At 38.1% G+C, this 27,945-nt stretch overlaps 1 protein-coding gene across 3 annotated transcripts in view; it reads right to left on the reverse strand.

Annotated features, from left to right (window-relative positions):
• Positions 1–27,945, reverse strand: part of ARNT (aryl hydrocarbon receptor nuclear translocator) — a 62,536-nt gene that overhangs the window by 6,236 nt on the left and 28,355 nt on the right. For 2 of the 3 annotated variants that reach the window (XM_060029496.1, XM_060029493.1), the window contains exons 4-15: positions 24,426–24,470; positions 19,135–19,348; positions 15,199–15,412; positions 13,901–14,003; positions 10,570–10,635; positions 10,062–10,147; positions 8,437–8,513; positions 7,645–7,779; positions 5,310–5,384; positions 2,988–3,139; positions 252–362; positions 15–87 (exon numbers count right to left, since the gene is read on the reverse strand). In XM_060029496.1, coding sequence (XP_059885479.1) covers positions 15–87; positions 252–362; positions 2,988–3,139; positions 5,310–5,384; positions 7,645–7,779; positions 8,437–8,513; positions 10,062–10,147; positions 10,570–10,635; positions 13,901–14,003; positions 15,199–15,412; positions 19,135–19,348; positions 24,426–24,470 — 1,351 coding nt within the window. Of the gene's footprint in view, positions 1–14; positions 88–251; positions 363–2,987; positions 3,140–5,309; positions 5,385–7,644; positions 7,780–8,436; positions 8,514–10,061; positions 10,148–10,569; positions 10,636–13,900; positions 14,004–15,198; positions 15,413–19,134; positions 19,349–21,651; positions 21,697–24,425; positions 24,471–27,945 lie in introns of all 3 variants that reach the window. The other variant, XM_060029487.1, reaches the window with a different exon arrangement.

Below are 27,945 nucleotides of genomic sequence, written 5' to 3' on the forward strand. Positions count from 1 at the left end.
GAAGACACACTAACCTGGGAATGATTGTAGCTGGCTAGTCCATCTCTTCCTTGTACCACATCCAATTCTGTTTGCTGTTGCTGCTGCCTATATGTTAAAGGCAAGTAAAGAGAGAAACGGGAAAAGAGATTTTTAAAAAGAATCTGGGGAAAGGGCTTAAAACAAACAAATAAACAAAAAAGTGGGACTGTATACGGCCACCACCCCAGGCTAGTCACTGCTCAATAAATGATTCTCCGACCATTTCTCACCTGGGTGCCAGCTGCCCTGAGCCCATCTCCAGGGATAAATTAGCTGTGGGACCTAGCTGTGGCCTCTGGATTGTGTTGGGCAGTGTAGGCCGTGGTTCCTGGCTAGAGTTCCTAGGAAAATGAAGAGTAGAGAGAACAAAGAAAAAAAAAGTATCTGACTCTGTTTGTACATAAGACATTATAGATTCACCTGTACATGGGGTAATCACTGATCAATTCCCCTTTCAAGTCCAATCCTATGATAACCTGTAACTTCAGATTCAGCAAATAATTCACACTACAGAAAACATGGTACAAATAGAAACTATGTCCTATGGAACAAGAGTTCATCCTGTTTGGGCTCTAACTCCTTCCAGGTATTCAATACCTAGTCGTTGTGGATGTGTGTATGTATATGTTGTATATCCATATATTGTGTTTTAAAAAAAGCATAAGTAAAAAACTGAAAGTACACAATGAAACATTAACAAAGACTATTTCTGGATAGTGAGAATTTTTTTCCTTCTCTTTACTATTTTCAATACCTTCCGAATTTTCTACAAAGAGTATTTATTACAAAATAAAATATTAAGAATCAACTAAAACTTACTGTAGGGGGAGAAACTGTAGTATGCAAAAATGGGGAAAGCCATTATTTCCAGAAACAACTTCTTAAAAAGACTTAACACATTTCAAAACTTAAGCAAAACAGAAATACAAAACAGTTGTTGTTCTGTAATATAAAGATACAAAATCAAAACCCAAAAAAACTACAATGACCTGAGTCCTAAGTTAATGAAAATTTCTAACTGAATCCACTCAGTTATACTAAAATTAATTAGCAAAGAACTAAACTTTACAAGCCCTAAAAGTTGAATTGGAGGACAGAGACTCAATGTTGTCACCGATATTATTCACACTTGCTAATTATTCATAATCAGATCTTCACACGTGGGTTTAAGGCCAATTCTACACAGATAGATTAAATGGAAAAGAAGTACCTTGACAACCGACACCCACTAGGATGGGTACAATAAAAAAAGACAGCAAGAATATGGAGAAGCTGGAACCCTCATACATTGCTGATGAGAATGTAAAATGGTACAGCAGCTTTGGAAAACAGTTTGGGAGTTCCTCAAAAGATTAAACATAGAGTCACCATGAGACCCAGCAATTCTACTCCTAGGTATATACCAAAGAGAATAAAAACATATCCACACAAAAACTAGTAAACAAATGTTCATAGCAGCAGTCTTAGTAGCCAGAAAGTGTAAACAACTCAATATCCATCAACTGACGAGTGGATAAACAAAATGTGGTATACCAATACAAAGCAATATTATTTGGCAATAAAAAGAAATGAAGTACAGATACATGCTACAACATGGATGATCCTTAAAATATTAAACTAAGTGAAAGAGGCCAGTCACAAAAGAACCATATATTATATGTTTCCATTTATAAGAACAGACAAATTTATAGAGACACAGAATAGAATAGTTGTTACATACGGCTTGGGGAGGATGACTGTTAATTAGTACAGGATTTCTTTGGAGGTAATAGTTTTTGTGTGTGTGTGGTAATACTTGCACAACCCTGTGACATACTTAAGAAACTGTACACTTTAAATGAGTAAACTGTACGGTATATGAAATCTATTTTAATAAAATTGTTTCTTACAAAGCTGAGAAATTTCAAAGAGAAAAGAATCAAGGAACAGAGAAACAGAAGCTAACAAAAGAGTGAATATAGCTATGCTCTAAAGCAAACTATGGTCCGTGGGCCAAATCCAGTCCGTTGCCTGCTTTTGTAAATAAAAGTTTACTGGAACACAGCCATCTTTATCCATTTCATTTGTCTGGAACTGTTTTCGTGCTGTAACAGCAGAATTGAGAAGCTGCAATAGAGACTGTATGCCCCACAATGCTAAAATATTTAGTATCTGGTCTTTTACAGAAAGTTTGCAGATACCTGCTCTAGAAAAAATTCCTGTCAGACTAGAGTAATAAACTGGTGTATAAAAAACAAAATCCTGGGCTTCCCTGGTGGCACAGTGGTTGAGAGTCCGCCTGCCAATGCAGGGGACGCGGGTTCGTGCCCTGGTCCGGGAAGATCCCACGTGCCGCGGAGCTGCTGGGCCCGTGAGCCATGGCCGCTGAGCCTGCGCATCCGGAGCCTGTGCTCCGCAACGGGAGAGGCCACAACAGTGAGAGGCCCTCGTACCGCAAAACAAAACAAAAACAACAACAACAACAAAAAATCCTTTCTAAAAAGGGTTGAAACATAAAGTTGAAATACAGTTGACCCTTGAATAACACGGGGGTTAGGGGAACCGACGCTCTGAGCAGTCGAAAATCTGAGTATAACTTATAGTCGGCCCTCCGTATATGCAGCTCACGTAGTACTGTAGCATTTACTACTGAAAAAAATCTGCATATAAGTGGACCCACACAGTTCAAATTCATGTTGTTCAAAGGTCAACTGACCAAACCCTTCACATTTCAGAATCTAGTCTCTAAGCTACTGTTTGTTAAAATTTTACTCTACCTGTATAAGTCAACTATACTCTAGTAAAAAATTAAATTAAAAAAAATTTTACTCTACCTGGATGAACTACCCCAAATTCTAAGAAGTTGGAAGATGAAGAAATAATGGTGTTTACTACTAGAAAAGTAGAAGAGGAGGTAACCTGATAAGGCTAAGCAGACTTGGCCCGTGAGAAATCCCAACATTGGAAAAGGTCTTTATGGTACATACTTCACATTGGTGTTGGTACAGATGATGTACTCAATTTCATCTGAGTAAGGGTTCTGGAAAGTAAAAGAGCTGGTTCTCATCCAGAGCCATTCTCGGTTCTTAGACCGAAACCGGAACATGACAGATAGCACCTGGCCTTTTAACTTCACCACCTGAAAAAGTTTTCATGCTATCAGTTGAAACCCACAAAAAATTTTCTTTAGACATTTACAACCTTAAGATCCTTGTGTCACTGTCCTTGAAGTAACAGTCTCTTGCAATGTTACTAGCAAAACAACATTTTGTTGTTTTGGGGAGTAAAAATAAGTGACTAAACAATACGGAGGTATATTTATCATGTTTCTTCTCAGAGTCCCAAGCTATCTAACCACTCTTGTCAATATCAAACAGGAGTAACAATTATTCCAGGAGAGAAAAGACTACCTTTCCCCACTTCCTTTAGAAAGTCCCTTAAAGATACACTGATCTAGCAAATTTACTAGGAGTTTATAAGTTTAATGACACTGAACATAGCTTATATGTTGCCCCTCAATCCTAGCTTTTTCTGCCAAGCCTGAGAATTTGTTTTCATAGCACCCATGAAGGTTTCTATAAATAAAACTAAGTTGGCTTTAGTTTTGTTTTGCTTTTATTTTTTAAAAGAAAGCAATTTTAGATCATTTTAGTTTCTAATCTCAAAGAACAGAAAATAATCTTTTGAATCCCCTCCTTAACAGTAAAAAAATAATATTAGCAGCTAACATTTATTTGGTACTTACTATATGTCAAGCACTAGGCTATGTATTTTTTCTTTTTTTAAGAACAACATTTATTTAACATTATAAAAAAGAAATGAGATATGAACATCTACATTTAAACAATAATAAGTAGTCTTTAATACATGCGCTCACTGTATAATATATGCACAACGAACATCATTACATTTGTATACAAACTAAATACTGGATTTGAAACCTGATTATTACTGTACATATTCATGCCAATGAAGTATAAGCCCAGTAATTCAAAATACCTACACTTTAAATTGCTTTTTAAGAAAAAGTTAAGTGATAACATTTGTGTTTAAGTTGACAAGAGTGTGGCAGTAACCGCTGACATTACAATCTGACTGAGAAATAATTATAACAGAAAACGGGACATACTTCACTTAGCAATAATAAAATGGCACATTTAAAATACATAAATAAAATTTTAAAAAATCAAATGTGAAACAAAGCATGACAAGAACCAAAATGGGAAGAAAAAAAAAAAGAGAAAAACAACCTTCCCTAGAAATAGCAACTAAATTTATGTACTGAAAAGCAAAAAGAAATACAAATCCATCTAGACATAAGAAACATCAAAATCTAGATATCAGCAACTAGTAAGCAGCAACTAGTCTGCACATTAAAAAGTACCTTTGCTTCTGTACTCTAGTATCATAGCAGCAACTGATGTCAGAATAAAAACCATGAGATTACAGAGTGTATATATGGCCCATTGCTTTGGAATAAACATTTTTCTAGAAATGATCAAGTGATACTCTGTGGCCCTAAGCGTGAGAATTATGAATTTCATGGATTTAAAATATACTGTACAACATCTCGCACTGCCAGAAGTCCACGTCCTTAGCTTTGAATGGTTTCAACAGAAGTCAGAATAGCTTTTCTAAGACTACACTACCAAAAAAAAAAAAAAAAAGACTACCCGTACATGGAATGTGAGTGGATGGAACAGGTGATGCTGAGGAATTAGAGACAGAGAGACTTTTTACTGCCATTGTCTGATTTCCTCTAGAAGTTGGCCTTTGTGCTTTAAATGCTTTATCTTATATACCCATTGTATCAGTAAAAACACTATTGAGGTTTAAAGAGGAAAACTAACCAGTCTAATATAAAGTAAGAGCTACTATCTAAAGCGAAGCCTGTCCTGAAATTAAATTCGCCAGATGTTTTCAGGATCTAGGGCCTGAAATTAAGAGTTTGCTTACAATTAAGAGCCAACTTTCACTTATCTATAAAAGAACCATGAAATGAATTTTTCAACTACTATCCACTGTTCAGTGAAGTGTAGACTATTTTAAATATTTTAAAGACAGCCTCTTGGATATAAGACACTGAGTAGCCAAAGCCAAACAAAAATACCTTGAACATTATCCATAGTTTCAAAGTACTGGTCCTTTTCTGTTTCTTAAAAATACAGGTTAAGTACTAAAGTACATAAAACTGCAGGGCCTGCCACAGTACTAGGTTAATCAGCAGTCAATAAATATTTGTGGAATGAATGTAATAATAGATATTAGATTAAAATACTATTCCAATCCAAACCAGGAAAAAAAGTTACCTGTTGGAAGCTGTCTCTTAGAAGCTGCTGGTCTTCAGGATGACAGAATTCTACAATATTCTTTCCTAAGAGTTCCTAAAAGAGAAAAAGAAGAGTAAAATTGACACTTTTATGATCATCTAACTTTCCTGGGCCATTAGTAGGAGACTTGGATTTCATTTCTCTTGCTTTTATCCTAAGATTATGGATAAGAGTGGAGGGGGGAAAAAAAAGACAAACAAAAAAAGATGGAATCTGCTAAACAACTGACCTCTAGAGCATTCTTCTTTTTCAGGATATTGTACATTTATTTTAAGTGAATTTTTTACAGATTTGAGGTATAATTTAGATAAACTCACTCATTCTAAATGAATTTTATAATTCTAATTTGATGACCTATAATAAATTTATACAGTTGTACAACCATTACCACAATTCAGTTTTAGAACACGTCCACTGCACCCAAAAGTGCCCTTCTGCCCGTTTGTAGTCAATCCCTGCTCCTAATCCTTTGGCCAACCACTGATCTGCTTCTGCTTCTTCAGTTTTGCCTTTTCTATACAAATGGAATCATACAATAGGTAGTCTTCTGTGTCTGGCTGCCTTCATTTAACACAATATTTTTGAAGTTCATCTATGTTGTTCCATGTATCAATAGTATATCCCTTCTATTGCTCATAAATATTCTAACATGGATATAACACAGTGTGTATCCATTCACTAGTTAATGGACATTCCACTTTTTGGCTATTATGAATAATACAGATATGAACATCTGTGTATAAATCTTTGTGTGAACATATGTTTTCATTTCTCTTGGGTAAATACTTAGGAGTGGAATTGCTAATTTGTAGGGTAAGTGTATGTTTAACTTTTAAAGAAACTGCCAAAATGGTTTTCCGAAGTAGTTATACCATTTTACTTATCTACTAACAATGTATGAAGGTTCTGTTTCTCCATGTTCCTGCCAGTACTTTTTGATGATAGCCATTCTAATGGGCATATAGTGGTATCTCATTGTGGCTTTAATCTGTACTTTCCTAATGACAAGCAACTATTTATATGCCATTCATATTGCTTCTCTGGTGAAATGTCTATTCAAATCTTGTGCCCCTTTTTTACTGGCTGGTTGTCTTAATGAGTTCTGAGAGTTCTTTATTCTGGATACAAATCCTTTTTCACACATATGATTTACAAATATTTTCCCCCAATTTGTGGCTGGTCTTTTCACTTTCTTAATGATGCCCTTTTAAGAGGGCAAATTTTAACTTTTATGAAACCCAACTTACCAAAGTTTTTCTTTTGTGAATCATGCTTTTAGGGTCATATAGAAAATCTTTGCCTAGGGAATTCCCTGGCAGTCCAGTCATTAGAACTCGGCACTTTCACTGCTGTGGCCCTGGTTCAATCCCTGGTGGGGGAATTAAGATCCTGCAAGCTGCACAACGTGGCCAAAAAAAAATCTTTGCCTAACTCAAGATCACAAAGATTTTATCCTATTTTCTTCTAGATGTTTTATAAAACTTTGGCACTCACACATTTATATCTTCGAGTTGATTTCTGTGTATGGTGTGAGGTAAGAGTCTAAGTTCTTTCTGTTTTGTTTTGCCTATGAGTATACAATTGTTCCGTCACCATCTATTGGAAAAGCTTCTTTTCCCCTTGAATTGTCTCGGCATCTTTGTTGAAAATCAGTTGACCATAAATATGAGAACAGACTCGATTCTTATCTACTGATCTATGTAACTATTCCTACACCAACACCACGCTGTGTTGGTAACAACAGCTTTACAACAGGTGTTGCATCAGGTACTGTAAATGCTCTCTGACTTTGTTCTCCTTTTTCAAGATCTCTTTTGCACCAACCTCTTTACAGAAGTCCCTCCTGGCAGCTATAATTTTGAAAGTTTATGTAATGACTTGTTTCTCAATTCAGACATAGTTACCTGGTCTGCTGAATGAGATATCTAAATAAATCATAATAACTGGTGCTAAATTTGCATACTTTATGGGTTACTATGCAACTAGATGATTATATGAATTATCTAAAGGTGGCCAAATCATTATAACTAGTTTTTGCATCATCATCTGTATTAATATCACTAACAAAAAAGAAATACATTACCTGTACCTGCTGCTCCAGCCTGGTTTCACAAGCCATATTTTTCTAGATCAGACAACCTTGGTAGGAAGCTGAAATTATATTTAGCTATCAACAGACTAGGATCATCTCTTTTTCTGAGTTGGGGCTGACATGTTTTGGTTATCTCTGGAATTATACGATTGAATAATCTCAGCATAGCAAAGGGAAAACAGAAGCCTAAATATCAGCGGTGTAATAGCTCCAGCTCCTCACCTGTGGTTGGTAGCCAACGGTAGCCACACAGCGATGATCCACAAAAGTGAAGATTCCCTCAATATTGTGTCGAGAGATGAACTCCGTTGGCTGACAAACATTACTCATGTCTGTACAGTTGGGAGAACTAGTTACCTGAAAGAAAAGAGATAAAAATGAGATAAAATGACACCATTCTTTACAGATGTATTTCCCATCAGGTTTCCAATTTTAGGAATTTCTAAACTTTCACAACCCATCCAAAAAGGAAAAAGTGATCATCACAGATAGGGCGTGAGGCCTAGCTCCACTCCTACACATGTACTCTTCACGAACTTTGTAAAGAAAGGTAATAATTCATTCAACCTAAAACCCACTTACTTTCATTTAGCTAGGTGGTATTCACTATTCAGATTGGAAAATTATACTCCCAAGTAACCAAGAAACATCTGTTTTTATAAGGAGAATCAAAATAATTCCAATTCTCTACTGTTAGTCATGTAATGAAAAATGAAAAGATCTCTCTTCTATTGTATAGGAGCAAAAGAAATTAGTTGGAAATAGAAAATTCAGCATTGCAAAGCTAAAAGTATGAAAGAGGAAAAGATCTCTCTCTCTCACTCTCTTCAGCTTCTGCTAAATCCAAGAGAAGCAATGTTAACTATGAATACCATATTCCTCAAAATGTTCGGAGTTTTTCAGAATTCTTCATTTGTATTCAGAGAGTAAAAGAAAAAATAACATGAACACATCCTGAAGGAGATTTTCTCCCACTGAAAATGGGTGATATAGATGTGAAAAATTCATACTTGCCTGTAGTCTGCCAATAGCCACCAGGCAAAACTTGCTCCCCTGGCCAGCCTCTGGGTCATCATCTGGGAGGGAGACACCTTCAGGAAGGTGAAGTTAAAAGGTTTAACAGGTATCTCAAACTCAATTGCCTTCAAAAGTCAGATATGTAAAGATTTAAAACACATGTAGGTATGAAGAGACTAGGTATGAAACAATACAGACTGCTGAAAATAAGAAATAAAGGTAAACAACCCAAAGAACTTACCATATATATCAGGTACTATTTTAAGTACTTTTATATATATTAATTCATATATTATACTCACATTAATTATAATAAACTGCAGAGTAGAGTCCCACTCAAAGTATTCTAAAAGACTATGCTGGCCAAACCAAATACATATGAAGACAGCCATTTACTCTGTGACCATATCACAGGCAGAGAACGGATGTCTTGCCTAACCTGTGACTTTCAAAGTAAGCAAACAACCAAAAATGAGATTAAACCAAACACCAATAGTTATTTATGTACTTTGGAAAAGAGACAAGCTAGTGTTTCAATGTTTATGTGGAAAGGGAAGAAGGATGCACTTTCCCCCTACTCTTTGCATATTTTTCTTCTTTTTACCAAGAAAAATAGTATTTCTTTGAGAGCTACATAGAAGTATAAAAGATCATGTGTATCTCAAACGCATGGTTTATACAGTATATAAACTAAAAAGTTCAAACTTCATTATGACTTAAAATTAATTTTTCTTAATTACATTTAACTACCATTTATTGGGTGCCTACCATATGCCAGGCACTAGGCTGGGTGCTTTCCTTACATTAAATCTAATCCTCACAATAACTCTATATGGGTTATATTATCTCTAAATTATAGATGAGAAAATTGAGGGTTTTTTTTTCCCATACAAGTCAAGCAACTTACCCTAAGTTATACCACTAATAAATAACAATGCCAGAATCAAACCCAGGTTTTTCCAAATCCAAAGTTTAACCTTTACCAAAACACACCACCTTGCCTCTCTTAGTTTCTATCTCCCTAAAACCCCCACTTCCCAGGCACACCTAGCCAGCAGGGAGGTAATAAAATTGCTACGATTTGGAAACTCTGACAAGCCAGGTTAAAAGGCTGATCCTTGTACCCCAACCACTTTTCTCACATTCCCTTTTTGACTTCAAGTTCTAGTAAAATTAATCCGCTCACATCCTGATTTAAAGTCTTTGCAGAGAACATCCCCTTTACAAGTTACTACAATCAAGCCATTTACCCGCTTCTCCATCCAAGTCTTGCTCCTTCTTTAGAAAACTTTCCCAAATCAACTGCATTCAATGTCAACTGCTTCTTTGCACACAAATACTTAGATACAGGTATTCAGTATACATTACTATTTGGACATTTAAAAACTACATTCTGTGACACAGCCATCACCAAGTCATTTTCAAGTCTGAGTAATCCATCTCCCTAACTGGAATATAAGATCCATAAAGGAAGGGAAGGAGTCCACTTTTTCTTTCCTATTACAGTTTATACCAAAGTACATTTCATATACTACAGGTACATGATAAATATTAGCTAACTTTCTTGGACACTGTGAGGAACTTGCTGCACCCAGGAAGAAGTCACTATTCAACTTTCCTACCTGCTGGGGGCCAGGCCTTGATATAGCCTGTGCAGTGGACCACCACGAAATGAGGTTCCCCATCCTTCACAGAGCCAAGTCCATTCCTAGAAAAATTACAGGTGTGAGGAGAAAACCCTACCCAGTAACATTTAAAAGGCAATGCTGGCTTAGTACCTTTAACTTTAGGCTCTTGGGTGTTTATAAAACAGGACGACTGTACTTGGACCTTTCCCACCCAAAAGTGACCAGCATATATTTTACCTTTGCCAAAGTAAAGCAACTGAAAGGTACTGCAGCAGGAAGAAAGTATCAATAGGTAAAGTGGTAGCGTAACTTCCTTAAACAGGATGAGCAAAAGATTTAGAAGTTCAGGAAAATACTGCCAGAAAAAAAGTAACTGGGAAGTGAGGGATGAGGGTGAGGGCTGCTGAAGGAAGTACAATAGTAAAATAGTTGAAAATGTGACGATCTCTAAAGGTACTTGGCCATCCCTTTGGGTTTTTATTTTTACAGCTTAGGATCTCACCTGCATCTGTTTCTTACAAAGCTCAGTCTATTCATGGAGACTGGGTCCACAGAGCTACTGCCACACCTGTTTCAATGAACAGAGAGATTAAAAGCAATTAAGTTGCACTATCATTCATACAACTCAACAGAAAAACAAACAACTCAATGGAAAAATGGGCAGAAGACTTAAAGAGACATTTCTCCAAAGAAGAAATACAGATGGCCAATAGGCACATGAAAAGATGCTCAACACCGCTAATTATTAGAGAAATGCAAATCAAAACTACAATGAGGTACCACTTCATGCCAGTCAGAATGGCCATCATTAAAATGTCTACAAATAACAAATGCTGGAGAGGGTATGGAGAAAAGGGAACCCTCCGACACTGTTGGTGGGAATGTAAGTTGGTGCAGCCACTGTGGAAAACAGTATGGAGGTTCCTCAGAAAACTAAAAATAGAATTACCATATGATCTAGCAATCCCACTCCTGGGAATATACCCAGACAAAACTATAATTCAAAAAGGTATTATAGGGCTTCCCTGGTGGCGCAGTGGTTGAGAGTCCACCTGCCGATGCAGGGGACACGGGTTCGTGCCCCAGTCTGGGAGGATCCCACATGCCACGGAGCAGCTGGGCCCGTGAGCCACGGCCGCTGAGCCTGCGTGTCCGGAGCCTGTGCTCCACAATGGAAGAGGCCACAATGGTGAGAGGCCTGCGTACCACAAAAAAAAAAAAAAAGGTATTATAGGGCTTCCCTGGTGGCACAGTGGTTGAGAGTCCGCCTGCTGATGCAGGGGACACGGGATTGTGCCCTGGTCCGGGAAGATCCCACATGCCGCGGAGCGGCTGGGCCCGTGAGCCACGGCCGCTGAGCCTGCGTGTCCGGAGCCTGTGCTCCGCAACGGGAGAGGCCACAACAGTGAGAGGCCTGCGTACTACCAAAAAAAAAAAAAAAAAAAAGGGTATTATACATGCACCCCTACATTCACAGCAGCACTTTTCACGATAGCCAAGACATGGAAACAACCTAAATGTCCACTGAAAGAAGAATGGATAAAGAAGATGTGATACATATATACAATGGAATACTATGCAGCCACAAAAAAGAATGAAATGCCATTTGCAGCAACATGGATGCAACTAGAGATCATTATATTAAGTGAAGTAAAACAGAAGGAGAAAGACAAATACCATATGATATCACCTATATGTGGAACCTAAAATATGACACAAATGAACCTATCTATGAAACAGAAACAGAATCAGGGGCATAGAGAACAGACTGGAGGTTGCCAAGGGAGAGGGAGGTAGGAGAGGACTGGATTGGGAGTCTGGGATTAGCAGATGCAAACTGGTATATGTAGAATGGATAAAAAACAAGGTCCTACTGCATAGCACAGGGAACTATATTCAATATCCTGTGATAAACTATAATGGAAAAGAATATGAAAATATATAACTGAGTCACTTTGCTGCACAGCAGTAATTAACACAACACTATAATTCAACTATACTTCAATAAAAAAATAAATTAAAAAAAAAGTTGCACTACACTATCAAAGAAGCTTCCATCAGTTAACAGCCAGATAACAGGTTCTGAATACAACTTGACACAGAAAATTGGTAACAATGCCCCTAACAAGGAAGGATAAAGAAGTCAGGTTTGGTATTTCTAAAACTTGTAACTGTCCCAGAATTTTAAGTCAAAATGTTCTACATGCTCTGCAAATGCAGAGATTCTCTACATCAGGGGTTAGTATACTTTTTCTGTAAATGACCAGACAGTAAATATTTTCAGCTTTGTGGGCCATACAATCTGTTGCAACTAGTCAATTCTGCTATTATAGCACAAAAGCAGCTACAGACAGTATGCGAACAAATGGGCATGGCTATGTTCTAATAAAGATTTATTTACAAACAAAGAGTTGTGGTTTGTTGACTCCAGCACTATGCTGCAACACAATCTATTTGCTACATTTCGTTATTATTTATCTTGTTCCTGCCTATGTCTTTGCATTAGCCATGTCCACATGTTGCAACACTCTCTCCCATCCTCTACTTTCTTTCTTTCACTTCTTTAATAATAAATAAAACTTACACAGAATTTTACATGTGTCATGCACTATTTTAAGCATCTTTACATATATTTCTTCATCTAATCCTTATAACAACTTTATGAGGTTGATATAACTCCCTATATTAGATGAAGAAATAAAAACACAAAGCAGGGGGACCCTCCCTCGTGGTCCAGTGGTTAAGAATCTGCCTTCCAATGCAGGAGAGGCAGGTTCGATCCCTCGTCAGGGAACTAAGATCCCAGATGCTGTGGAGCAACTAAGCCTGTGAGCCACAACTACTGAGACCACCCGCTCTGGAGCCCGCGCACCACAACCAGAGAGCCCACACGTCACAACTACTGAGTCCATGTGCTCTGGAGCCTGCACACCACAAATAGAGAGAAGCCCATGCACTGCAACAAAGAGCCCATGCGCTGCAACTACGACCCGATCCAGCCAAAAATAAATAAATAAATAAATATTTTTTAAAAAAGCAAACACAAAGCAGTCATTTAATCTGCTCAAGGTCTCAGAAGATAAGTGATAAATCCAGTAGTCTGGGTCCAGAAACTAAACCACTAAGCCACATAATATTCAATTTTTAAACTCCCCCAGGAAACCTTTCTTAATATCCTATTCATCATTTCTAAGAAGCATCCTCTCGTACAATGTAGTCAATTTCCATTATACAACCTGAATTTGTGACTTTAAGAAGTATTTTCTCTAGCTGTGAAGAAAAGTATCACTATCCTTTCTTCAGAATCCTAAAATGTATAGTATATAATTTATTAATGCTAAATATTAAGTGAAAGACATAATAAAGTCTTAAATTTCTACAAAAAAAGGAGGGGTGCAGAAATGATCTGAGTACATGGATGTTGCCTTGTGATATACTGGGAAAAAACATAGGTATCGGCATCCGACTAGTATGGATTAGAATAAAATCTTGTATCAAACATTATCTATGTAATCCTGGGAAGTCAATTTCTTTGAGTCTTTTTTTTTTTTTTAATCAGCAAAATAGTAACCATGAATTCTACCCTACTGGGCAGTTGTGGGAAATGAGATGACAGACATAAAGCACCTATCATAATGTTTGGCATAGGAGGAGTTCAGTAAATGTTAGTTTCCTTAACGCTTTATTCTGTGTTACAACTTACGTGGGTCTCGAGAGCTAAATTTAATCTAACTGGATCTTGGATTTAGAAGTTTAACTCCTCTGACCAGAAATCAAACCCTCAGCTCTTAATTCTTCCTATGGCAAATCACAATCCTCATCCTGACACTCACCTCATACGGCAAATAAAAGATCTCCTTGAGCCCATACACATCCTCATGGAAGACTGTTGACCTTCCTTTTTCACTGTTCCAGTCTTCAGATCAAGGATACGCCCTGAAGAAGGATGTGAAGAACAGTCTGGAGTACATTCTTGTGTGTGGGGAAGAGGGAGAGAGAGATACTGGAGGCAAAGATAAGTAAGTAGCCTATTCATGCTCTCCAATCTCCTTGCTTATAAGAGAATAAGCCAAGTAGGAGATGGATTTTTTTCAAGCCTAAAACACCTCTGTTCCCATCAGTGAATCTTACTTACTCTTCAGTTCAAAGCACTGGAAATAACTTTGTGCAAGGCAAGACAGGAGTAGAAGTAGGTAAAGTTGGCAAGCAAGAGCAAGGCTATATCCTTAGGTCTGATTATTTTTATAAACACACATGCATGTGCGTATGCACGCACACACACACACATGGAGTGAATGTCACTGGTTTAATAACAAGTAATTTTATATGCTACAGAAACACCCATCTGTCTCATGCTAAAATTGTTCCTCCCTTTATTATACAGAAACCAGTGGGAACTTTTGGGAAAAAGAAGAATTAGGAAAATGAAACCCATAAAAACATAAATGAAAGCTAAATACCAACATTAATATGACCATAATGGATTTTATTTTAATTACCAGTTTTAATCTGCTTCCACATTAAAATTTTTTCTAGATCGCTTAGGAGCAGATGTGACTTGTTTCCTTCAGCCAAACTAGGGCAGAAGGACTGAATAACATTAAATGGGGGTGTGGAGGTGGGGGCAAAAACAAGACAGAAAGATAGTATAAATACAAAAAAAAACCAAGAAAACACCTTACACACTGATAATCATCCCCCTCTAAAATAAAAACCTACTATCATAGAACCTAATACCAAGTCAAAGCCAAGCACAACTGGGTAGAAAAAATACCAGGTATTTACCCAACAAATGAGACAGAAAATGGATAATTTCATTCTTCTGGAATGGCTGGAGGGGTGGGGGTGGGGGTTATTGTAGGCTTGGCCTTTACTGTGTATTTACACTAATATTAAGATCAAAGTAAACTTTTTATAAGCATTGTCACTAATGAAACATTTTCTAAAGATGAGCTACAAAATATATTACCTGCATGTGGATAAAAAGAACAATTATATTCATTGAAGGAGAAAATTCTAAAAGTTTTGCCAGATTCAATCAAAAAATTTAAGAGTTAAAACACCTCTTCTATCTCAGAAAAAAAAAGAAGGAAGAATTTGCTATTCATTTTCCATCCGTATTAACTCATACCTGTCAGGGCATTTTCCGAAGTGGAAAGCTGCTCACGAAGTTTGTCCACATCATCTGGGTGCACCTGATCATAGAGTGTGCTACCAAACCATTCAGACTGCGGCTGGTTCAAAACAGGGGTCACTGAGTCAGAGACATATACCACCCGGCCTGTCTCACATGAGACAATAAACAGAAAGCCATCTGCTGCCTCCAAGATCAAATGTTTCAGTTCCTGCCCAAGGAAGAGAAATACAAGTTAAAACTGAACTCTTCTGAAAAACCAAATATTATTCATGGAAAGAAGTAAGACACTTCAGGCCATATGTATCTCTCCATAAGTAATTGCTGGCTTCTGTCTAATCCACAGGCACAGCTTTGCAACCTAAATGTAACCACCTTCATGGACAAGAGAGGTTTTTCCAATAGGTATTTCCTCAATGTGTCTATGTCACTATCCATCTCCTCCTCTTTACCTCAGAACTCAAGACAGGGAATAAAAAGGCTTACCATTAACAATAATTGAGTTCTTGGGCTTCCCTGGTGGCACAGTGGTTAAGAATCCACCTGCCAATGCAGGGGACACGGGTTCAAGCCCTGGTCCGGGAAGTTCCCACATGCCGTGGAGCAACGAAGCCCATGCACCACAACTACTGAGCCTGCGCTCTAGAGCCCGCTCGCCACAACTACTGAAGCCCCCATGCCTAGAGCCCATGCTCCACCGCAAGAAAAGCCACCGCAATAAGAAGCCTGCGCACCGCAACGAAAAGTGGCCCCCACTCTCCACAACTAGAGACAGCCCGCGCACAGCAATGAAGATCCAACACAGCCAAAAATAAATTAAATAAATAAATAAATTTTTAAAAATTACTTTTTAAATAAATAAATAAATAAATGAGTTCTAGATCTCACTCTCTCTGGTCTCTTTTTAGGATCTTGCTCTACAAATATTGGTGTTCTCTCTCTTTCCCCTCAGATCTTTTTTTTTTAAAATAAATTTATTTATTTATTTATTTTTGGCTGCGTTGGGTCTTGGTTGCTGTGCGCGGGCTTTCTCTAGTTGTGGCGAGTGGGGGCCACTCTTCGTTGCAGTGTGCGGGCTTCTCATTGCGCTGGCTTCTCTTGTTGCGGAGCACGGGCTCTTGGCACACGGGCTTCAGTCGTTGTGGGTCACGGGCTCTAGAGCGCAGGCTCAGTAGTTGTGGCACATGGGCTTAGTTGCTCCGCCGCATGTGGGATCTTCCTGGACGAGGGCTCAAACCTGTGTCCCCTGCACTGGCAGGTGGATTCTTAAACACTGTGCCACAAGGGAAGCCCCTCCCCTCAGATCTTAAACATGATCAAGTTTTCTCAATTCTATACAAAACTTCCCTCAACTTCGCCCAATTCATCTTTCAGCGCCAAGCTTAAATTAAGAGTAGTGTTACACTCACTGGCTCTACTCTCTTTTCACTTATTTCTCAAACCCACTGCAATCTTCACTCTAAACCACTACATTCATGTTTTTTCAGGTTACTAATGTATTCCTAAATGCCAACTCAAGTCCCCTTTCCTGAGTCCATATCATTTTACTCAATGTCACTGCATATCTGATAGTGTTGTTCACTTTACCCTTTAAATTTTATTTCTCCCTAGCTTCTATGACACTGCACTCCAACTTATACTTCCTTTCCAAATGTACCTTCTCTGCTTCAGGTTCCCTTTCCTTTATTCAAGTCTCAAGTGTAGGCATTTCCAAGGTTCTATCCTAAGTTCTCTTCTCTATCCCATACTCTCTCCCTGAGAAATCATATCCACTCCTCCACTAAGAAATGATACCCAAATCCATATGCCTAGACTTGCCTAAAATCTATTAAGCATCTCCAAATAGACATTTTACCAGCAATTCAATTTCAACATCTCAAAACCTATCATTTCCCCCTTCGAAAACAATCCTCTGTGCTCTTCTAGCATTCCCTTTCTTGATTAACAGTATTCCCTTCCTCTCAGGATACAGGCCTCAAAACTCTTAACTCCTTTTTCTCACACTCCAGGGATAATTCAGTTTTATCAATTTTATTTTCAAATACAACGTCACTGTCCTAATCATCTCATGCCAAGACAAATGGTCTTCCTGCTTTCACTGTCTCCAATCCATCCTTAAAATGCTACCACATTTTTTATAGCTCCCCATTGCCTAAAAATTAAAATCTAAATTATTTAACATAACACCTAAATATTCCATCATCAGGTCCCAGCCTACTTTCCTATTACCATCTCCCAAGGCACGCTAAACTACCTGATTTTCCTTGAATAACCTGATTATTCTCACTATGCTTTTGATCAAGTTATTTCCAATACTTACAATCCTATTCCCCTATTCTTTGCTTTCCATATTTGCACTTCTACAGGACTTATTACTGCACCTCTTTCTGATACAGAACTGATTCTGTGTTTATATTATGATTGATTTACTTACATGTCTGTTTCTACCAGTGACTATCTCTTACCACTCTTTACATTTCTAATAGCACAAAGAACCTGGTTAGCTTAAAAATGTGCATTACTGGAGTTTGTTGAATCAATATCTGTATGTGTTCTGTTAGAACAAATTGATTAGCTATTTCATTGTACATATATATAATATCTGTGCTATATGTACTGTCATACAGACCATCCTATTTGGAAAATTCTTATTCCTTTCTTCCAAATTATATTCTTTCTTTCCTTCTAATCCTCTGAATAAAAGCATGGCATCACAGGTCAATTTTTTCTTCCCTATACTTCCTATATTTTACAAGTTTTTCTGCAATAACCAAGTGTTATTTTTAATAAAACACAACATGGCTTCCTTACTCTTTGAAGTTTTTGCTGACTATTCTCACTCAGGCCTGGCCATTCTATTCACTTTAGCTATTCCTCTAATGTGTGTATACACACACACACACACACACACACACACACACACACACACACATATTTAATCCTATATAAATTATTAATAAGTTTTTTAAGGCATTTCTTCTCCGTACCCATTTTCCTATCATTTTTCACTTATGTGTGTATCCTACCACTCACATATCCATATTCAGACTGAGTTCCTGAAAGGCTGGAAATGTTTTTGCCTTCTCTATTTCTCTCATAGTGCATCAAATGTACCAGAGTACATCTCTAAGCAACAACTTCCTATTAGACTCCTTGTATCACTAAAACTGGAAGCTGCTTCAAGAATAAAAACTAGTTTCCTTCCATCTTCTATAACCCTAAAGCCAAGGAAAAGAACTGGTTCATGGACACAGTCATTTCTTCTCCCTGTGATTCCACTGTTCTTCACGAGTACAGTTCTAAAGTACCTATAAGTTTTGCTAAATAGCTTTCACAATTCTTCTCTACTTCTCACTGCTCCAAAGCTAATAAATGATATAGTCAGGGATCAAAACTCACTCTCCCATGGTCTGAATATTTCCTTCAGAGCGGAATTCTTGTGCTTTAAAGAATCTACAGGGATTTCCCTAGTGGCACAGTGGTTAAGAATCTGCCTGCCAATGCAGGGGACACGGGTTTGAGCCCTGGTCCCAGAAGATCCCATATGCTGCGGAGCAACTAAGCCCATGTGCCACAACTACTGAGCCTGTTCTCTAGAGCCCACAAACCACAACTACTGAGCCCACAAGCCACAACTACTGAAGCTCGCGCACCTAGAGCCCGTGCTCCACAACAAGAGAAGCCACCGCAATGAGAAGGCTGCGCACCACAACTAAGAGTAGTTCCCACTCACTGTAACTAGAAAAAGCCTGCACGCAGCAACGAAGACCCAAAGCAGTCGAAAAATAAATTAAATAAATAAATAAGAAACTACAGACTTAGCTCTGCTCTGACTCCCAATATAATGTGCTATTCAGGATTATGGTCATCTACCCCAAAAGGATCAAAACCTTCAAAAGATTCTAGACTCTCTCAGCTGTGCTTCCCAGAGACCTGATCAGTGAGGAAAGACGGCTTGTAGGTGCCATCAGTGGATGTGTTGCCAGTTCCTCGCAAGGACTTCATGTGAGAAACCGCCATGCGTAAGATGGTTAGCTTGTCTGGTTTTCGAGCCAGGGCACTACAGGTGGGTACCATGTCTGACAGTTCTGTTATGTAGGCTGTCATCTTGTTCCGTCGGCGCCGTTCAATTTCACTATGGTTTTCCCTGCATGGAGAGAGAGAGAGAGGAGAAGCCCCATCCAGGTGGTCACATCTGGCCATTTGGGAGCCGGGAGAGAGATATGAATACCAAGTGAGCTGCTGAAGAAATATGGTATTCAGATTTAGTGATGCTTAAGTCTCAGAAGTTAAAGTAAAGTTTGCCAAACTTCTCATGCAGAGCAAGTATGGAATAGAAACTAATGAGGCAGACAGGGTACAAGCAGATACCAGCAATTCTAACTCCTGGAAACTTCACTTCCTATGTAAATTACCACTCCCTCAGAACAAAATGTGTTTTAAGAAATGACAGTCTTGGGAAGCAGCCACATAGCACAGGGAGATTACCTCAGTGCTTTGTGACCATCTAGAGGGGTGGGATAGGGAGGGTGGGAGGGAGGGAGACACAAGACGGAAGAGATATGGGGATATATGTATATGTACAGCTGATTCACTTTGTTATAAAGCAGAAAGTAACACACCATTGTAAAGCAATTATACTCCAATAAAGATGTTAGGAAAAAAAAAAGAAATGACAGTCTTAAAAAATGCTGAAAGCAGCTTGGCTGATTTCATGTCTACCAATTCAACTTTTTAAAGGCTGAAAACATAAAATGACCAATTTTTTCCAACACAAGTATGTTGCTCAACAGCTGATACAAGAATTGATAGTATAGATTTCCTTGGTCTATAAAATGCTGTTTGTTCTAAGCTTCTCTCTTATTCTCAATACTAGACGGCAGAATTGGAAGTTTTACTTGTCCCACTAATGCACAAAGCCCTACCTTCTCTATCTGGGTTTGGTGCCAGTATACTGAGCTCATGAGATTTGTAAGATATCATCTACTAGAGGTCCCTTATGGGTGCCCAATTTGGGACAAAGCGAACTGGAGAATAGGAGTGAAGTGGACAGGAAGATGTTTAAAGGCCTGAAAACATACAATCTGGATCTCACCAGGGTAAGTGGAACATATCTCCAATACTGACTTCCTCAAAATCAAACAGAGTATCATTGTTAAAAATAGTAATCCAGTAGTTTTCAAACTGGATTTCTGAAAAGCCTAATAGTTCCTCAGTGTCTTCTGTGGGACTGCTTCAAGGAAAGACCCAAACAACATGCTACATTTCTGTTTTTACTTGAGCAGCTTTGCTTTTGTCTTTTTTATTGACTTCTATTACCACTTAAGGATTCTATTGGAACAAAAGTTCTCTGCCAAAACAAAAAGAACACAACAAATCTAACATAAATCTCTTTTTTATGATAAGAGCAAACTAAGGTCAAGCAGTTAACTGACTCTTCTAAGGGCTGCCCTCATTCCCAATGAAGGCAATGTTCTTCCCACCATACCACACCAATCAGTTTTATGAAAGTGAAAGAGTTCGTAGGAGACATAAGTTGAAATGGCAGCAAAATGAGCTTGTGGCCCAGCTGAAAGAGGAAATGGTAGGTAAGAGGGGGGAAGTAATAAAAACTGGTACTGGTATTAGTGATCTACCTCCTACTGAGTATCCCAAATCACAGAGACCAAAAAACAGGAAAATTTGGGCACAACATTTCTTCCACAGTATTTCTACATTATCGACAACAGTCTCCAAAGAGAACTCCATAGAGTCTCCTTTACTGAAAAGGTCTCACAACATAGATTGACATTCAGTTACTTTGCCTGAGAAACATAAAATTCAATACTCAAACATAAAGCACCCATTTTCCTAGTATCTGACAGATTTCTGACACTGAAATCCATAAGGCTGATCTTTTAAACAGCCACATCTAGGCTGCTAAGCTTTTCTGGGAAACACAAAAGATTCAATCACCAAAGCAACACCAGTACTGCTGTGACAAAGTAATCTAGACTGTGAGTCTACACAGGAAAATAAGGGTGAGCCTTCTAGAGAGGTGTGGAGTAAATACTGAGGCCTAAAGACTGGGAACTAATTGCAAACACAGATATATTTACTGGTTTTCTGATAAAGGAGTATTTCCCTGCTAAAGCACCAACTGGCACAGCTGCACTGTTTCTGAAAGCTTTTTATTCTGTGAAACTTAGTGCTAAGATAAAGATAAAAAGAGAAATCTATAAAAACTAATAGCAATTTCTTAAATTCCTAAGTAAAGTTCCTTCAACCACCCACTTTCTGATGGGGGAAGCCAAAGTTCCTGTTACACACAAACTTCTAAAAATCTTGTCCTCTCTTGCCACAGACAAGGAAAAACACGAAGAGAAAGGGGAAGAAAAGAGCAGAATAAGAAAAAGGATAGAAAAAGCAGCATGATCTGCTTCATCATGCCAAAAGACACTGTTCTCCTACCTGGCGAGTCTCTCCTTATCCGCAGAGCTCTGCTCATCATCCGACCTAAAAACAGAATTAACGAACTAAGCTAAAAGTAAAATAAAAAGAAAGAAGGAAGGAAGGAAGGAAGGGAGGGAGGGAGGAAGGGAAGAAGGGAAGAAAGAGGAAGGAAGAAAGGAAGGGAGGGAGGAAGGGAAGGAGAGAGGGAAGGGACAGAGAAAAAAGGGAAGGGAAGGAAAGAAAAGAAATAGAACAAAACAGATGCAGAGAAGAGAGGGGAAAATGGAAATATGGACAAGAACCTTGCCTGTAACTCTAAAAAGCCATCTGTTAGGATTAAGAAAAAGTTACTTACAGGACAAAGGTCAACATAAAAGCAAGGCTAATATTCATTATAAATTAACATAATCTGAGCACAGTAAGCCAATCATTCTCTGTAGAAACCAAGGATATACAGTTTGAACAAGAAACAAACAAGGGAATACCATTCTCACACAATGATCCCAATCTGAAAAGAAAATGATATCCACATATGCTATTCTATAATGAAAAAAAATCAAACAGTAAATCATGATAAGAATGGCAAGCAAGTGATCACAATCTTTCTATAACACACATATAGCACACATGCACTCACAGACAAAATAACCAAACAGCTTCACTGGAGAAATTACATAAATAAAACTAAGAGCTAAGTTTCTGATATATTCCCTATCAATGATTTGATCCTAAAGTAGTAAATTTCGATTCAGTCACTTTCCCATTTCTCTGCAATAAAGCCATAACATTGCTAGATCCTAGTACCAACTCCCCCTTCCTGGAGGGGGCTACAAAGATTATCACTAAATTTCTCTGGATAACTAAAATACTATAAGGGTTGGTGACAGCTGAAGAAACAAGGTGTTGGTAGGCCAGTTTATCAGTAATCAATTCCATCTTAAATATATATATATATATATATATATATAAAAACATAAAGAGATAACAATAAATAGAGTAACAAAAAAAGTCTAAGTATGACATAACAGGCTGAAAGACTAGCTATTAAAAATGACAAATATAATGACTTTATCAATATATGGGAAAGTTTCTAAAAAATGGCCAGCAGGAAAAAAAAAGAGACAAAAAATAACACAGTAATGATAAGAATCATGTGAAAACTTATGCATACTTACCAGAAGAGAAAGAAAACAGTGATATTAAGTGAAGTTTCATGTTCATTGGGTTGTTATAATTCCTTAACAAACTACAAATCATTTTTTCAAAAAGTTGGGAAAATTCATTTAAGCTTCTAAAGACCCTCTAACTGAATTCCGAAGGAGGATATGTGAGGTGAACTAGCTTAACAAATCATAACTTAAAGAAATGAGTTCTGGGAATTCCCTGGAAGTCCAGTGGTTAGGACTCCACACTTTCACTGCTGAGGGCACAGGTTCAACTCCTGGTCAGCGAACTAAGATACCACAAGCCACACAGTGTAGCCAAAAAGAAAAAAAAAAAAGAAAAAGAAATGAGTTCCTTTGTTTGAAAGTTAAATATCTAAAATTCCTATTACTACTCCTACTCCTACAGATCCATAATCCCTTATCCACTCTAATATTTCCGAGTGAAATACATGAATGTATAAATATTCACATTAAGCAAGACAAATGAAGTCTAAAACAGTTCAGGTCATGTTTTCATAGCTTTTAGGAATTTCAGTCAAGAGACTATGAACCTGTACCACCACCACTACTATTTGATGGCTTCACTTTCTAATGCAGCTTTTGAAAAACTACTCCCCAAATCCCTATTATTAACTTCTCATTTTAGAGATGGTCCACATCCTAAAATGTTTACAAGTATCTACTTCGATAAACAAATTCTTCAAAAACCTCTTAAATTCACTCCTTTCCTACTGTCATTGCCACCATTCTAGCCCAGGCCCTCATGATTTTATCACTGTCTTATTATTTCAATAGCCTCATATCTACCTCCCTCACTATAGTGCTTCTGTTTAATCAGTCCTATATACTGCTACTAGAGAAAAATCCCATATGCATTTTATATATTAGCATCTCATTCAAAGCTTATGATGGCATCTCACTGCTTCAGAGTAGTTTTAAACTACTCTGACTGATATTTCTTAGCCCTCTACATCAATTGTTCTCAATGTATGGGCCCCAGACCAGCAGTATCAGCAATGAATAAATAGTAAATGCTTATTAGTTAAGCACTGGATTTGGGATTATTCACTTTTCTGAGGTGGCTGCAAACTCGATATTTAAAAAACAAATAACTTACTACTTAATAATATATAGAATAAACTTTCTAAAAATAAACCAATATTTGACTTGAGAAGGATCTGTTTAATAAAGCAAATTATTTTTCATCCTCTTGACAGATAAACATATTGTTTTCAATAAAAACTCCAGTCTTCACATAAATCATTTCTTTGCTGTTATTTTTAAAAAAATAAAACCATTATCTATACAGATTTTGTAGATCCACTTAATAATAAATGCAACAAAGAAATTCATATTGTTTGTGTTCCTGTGGACACCCAGCAAGCACACTGTATAGCTATCTAACACATACATAAAAACACTGGGTAAAATATACCATTAGTTTGAAGCCGTAAGTCTGAAGCCCTGTTACCCGAACGTAAACAAGTATAATACTAAATTTCAACAGCTTTCAGAAGAAGAAACAGACTGGATAGAGAAATTAACTCTCACTGAGATAAAATTAAAACTCAGTATTTTTGAATTGCCTGGTCCCACGACAAGGACCAAGATGCTCTACTACATTACCTGGCAAACCGCTCCTTATCATTAGACATCTGATCGTCATCACACCTGAAGGAGAAAAAAAGGGGCTTAGTCCAAGGCATTACACTTGTTATATCTATTTCACTCTGAAAGGAAAACTAGAAAGGGGTAAAAAATATTCAACAAAAAAAAGCCAATGAAAAGGCATCACAAAACAACAGAGATAATAACAGCATCCCACAGAACTTAAAAACCCATGACTATTATTTGTCAGGGTTCTAATGTGTCCTTTACTCTTACTTATCAGACACTCCAAAAACAGATGATGATCTCATGAGGGCACAGCTGACTACCCTGTCAACACCACTGAGGTTAGGGATTGTTTTGTTTTTGTTTTTCATTAATTATGGCAAAAAACGTGTAACACAAAATTTACCATCTTAACCATTTTTAAGTGTACAATTCAGTAGTGCTAACTACAATATGTTCACACTGTTGTACAAAATATCTCTAGAACTTTTTCACCTTGAAAAACTGAAATTCTATAGCTACTGAACACCATCCTCCCACTCTCCCTGCCCCCATCCCACGCCCAGCTCCTGGCAACCACCATTCTACTTTCTGTCTCTCTGATTTCGGCTACTTTATTTACATCCTCATATAAGTGAAATCGTACAGTATTTATCTTTTTGTGACTGGCTCATTTCATTTAGTATAATGTCCTCAAGGTTCACCCACGTTGTAGTATGTGATAGAACCTCCTTCTTTTTTAAGGCTGAATAATATTCCACTAGCTGTATATACCACACTTCTTTATTCGTCAATGGATATTTGGGGTGCTTCCACCTCTCAGCTACTATGAAAAATTGGGCAGTGAACATGAGTGTGCAAATATCTCTCCAAGATCCTGCTTTCAATTCTTTTGGATATATCACCAGAAGTGGCACTGCTGGATCATATGATAATTCTGTTTTTAATGTTCCTCCAAAGTGGCCGCACCATTTTACATTCCCATCCACAGTACACAAGAGTTCCAATTCCCCCATATCCTCACCAACACTTGTTATTTTCCGGGTTTTTTGATGGTGGCCAGCCTAATGGCCTACTCATTGTGGTTTTGATTTACATTTTTCTGATTAGTGATCATGAGCATCTTTCCATATGCTTTTTGGCCATTTGTGTATCTTCTTTGGAGAAATGTCTATTGAAAGTCCTTTGCCCATTTTTTAATCAGGTTGTTTTTTTGTTATTGAGTTGCAGGAGTTCTTCAAGTATCATGGAAATTATCTTTTTTTTTTTTTTTTGTGGTACTCGGGCCTCTCACTGTTGTGGCCTCTCCTGTTGCGGAGCACAGGCTCTGGACGCGCAGGCTCAGCGGCCATGGCTCACGGGCCCAGCTGCTCCACGGCACCTGGGATCTTCCCGGACCGGGGCACGAACCCGTGTCCCCTGCATCGGCAGGCAGACTCTCAACCACTGCGCCACCAGGGAGGCCCGCTACAAACTTTTAATGAAAACAGTGATCTAAGCTGAAAAAAGAGACCTATAATTTACATATTAATTTTGTTTGTTTGTTTGTTTTAATATACTTTTGGCTGAGTTGGGTCTTCGTTGCTGTGCACAGGCTTTCTCTAGTTGTGGCAAGCAGGGGCTACTTTTCGTTGCCGTGTGTGGGCTTCTCACTGCGGTGGCTTCTCTTGTCGCGGAGCACGGACTCTAAGCACACAGGCTTCAGTAGTTGTGGCACATGGGCTCAGTAGCTGCAGTGCACAGGCTTAGTTGCTCCACAGCATGTGGGATTTTCCCGGACCAGGGCTCGAACCCATGTCCCCTGCACTGGCAGGCGGATTCTTAACCACTGCACTACCAGGGAAGTCCTTTCATATTAATTTTGAATCTCAAGAATGAATCTTGCAGATATTTGCTACTCAAAATGTGGTCAGTGGACCAGAAACAGCAGCATCACTTAGGAATCTATTAGAATGCAGAATCTTGGGTACTACCACAGACCTAATGAATTATAATCTCTATCTTATCAAGAACCCCTGGTGGATTTGTACATGCATTTGTTTGAATTTGAGAAGCATTCTAGATACTAGCAACTCTAATATTGTACCTAGAATTTCAAAGCCTTTATATTCTTAAAAATTATTTTATGGTCTCTCTCTCTCTCTCTTTTTCTCTCTTACTTCTCTTCCTCTTCCTCTGTTGTGTGAGGACACAACAAGAAAGCAACCATCTGCAAGCCAAGAAGAGAGCTCTCACCAGAGCCCAACCATGCTGGTGCCTTGACCGCAGACTTCCAGCCTCTAGAACTGTAAGAAAATAAATTTCTTCTGTTTAAAAAAATATATGTATTTTATAGATGTTGTCTGGAGAATATAACAAAATGACACTTGGGACTTCACTGGTTGCACAGTGGTTAAGAATCCGCCTGCCAACGCAGGGGACACAGGTTCGAGCCCTGGTCCCGGAAGATCTCACATGTCACAGAGCAACTAAGCCTGTGCGCCACAACTACCGAGCCTGCACTCTAGAGCCCACAAGCCACAGCTATCAGTAGTTAGTTAGTTAGTAGAGCCCGTGTGCCACAACTACTGAAGCCCGCACGCCTATAGCCTTATATATAGCCTATATCTCTCTGTTGTCTGTGCTCTGCAACAAGAGAAGCCGCTGCAATGAGCAGCATGCGCACCACAATGAAGAGTAGCCCCCACTCGCCGCAACTAGAGAAAGCCCACGCACAGCAATGAAGACCCAATGCAGCCAAAAGTAAATAAATTTAAAAAATGAATTTTTTAAAAAAATGACACTTGAACAAAGTGATGAAAAGAGGTAATAAATTACAGCTTTCATCCACCAAGGAGATTTAATATTGATTTACAGATACAACGCAAATAAGACTTTCACTCATTGACCAAAGTGGAGAATTCCAATTAAAAAAAAAAAAAAGTACTGGGAATTCCCTGGCGGTCCAGTGGTTAGGACTCCATGCTTCCACTGCAGGAGACATGGGTTCGATCCCTGGTTGGGGAACTAAGATCCCACAAGCCGCGAGGCCAAAAAAAAAAAAGTACCAATGGTCAAATAAAAAAAATTGGTGATGCCTCACTTGGGCATAATGACCTACTTGGTAAGATGAATTATGAAAACCTTTTTTTATGGTTGGGGAAAAGACAAATAAACCTTTTTAAATTTGCATATAGTTTGTGACTACCAGATTTTGTGGAAATGGAAGCAATGACTCAGGGATAGAGCTAACTGATAGGTATAAATAAGACTAGTGGTTACCCCTATCTCATTCATATGCACAACACAGTTCCACTAACAGTATTTATCATTATAATTAGGGATTCCTAACTGGAGGAATTCCCAATGGAACTGTATGAAAAAAGTCTATTCTTGAACAGAAATTGAAATCTCTACCCCTCTTCACATTTGTTGACACTCATTAAGTCTAAAGAGCTCTCCTGGAGAATTGCTTTCTCCAATATTTTGCAACTATCTCTTTATGGTGGCCAAGCCATGGTTGTTGTTTTCAAGAATATATGGCAGTGTTCCG

The sequence above is a fragment of the Delphinus delphis genome, chromosome 1 (genome assembly GCF_949987515.2).
Source record: "Delphinus delphis chromosome 1, mDelDel1.2, whole genome shotgun sequence".
In the NCBI taxonomy this organism is placed as follows: domain Eukaryota; kingdom Metazoa; phylum Chordata; class Mammalia; order Artiodactyla; family Delphinidae; genus Delphinus; species Delphinus delphis.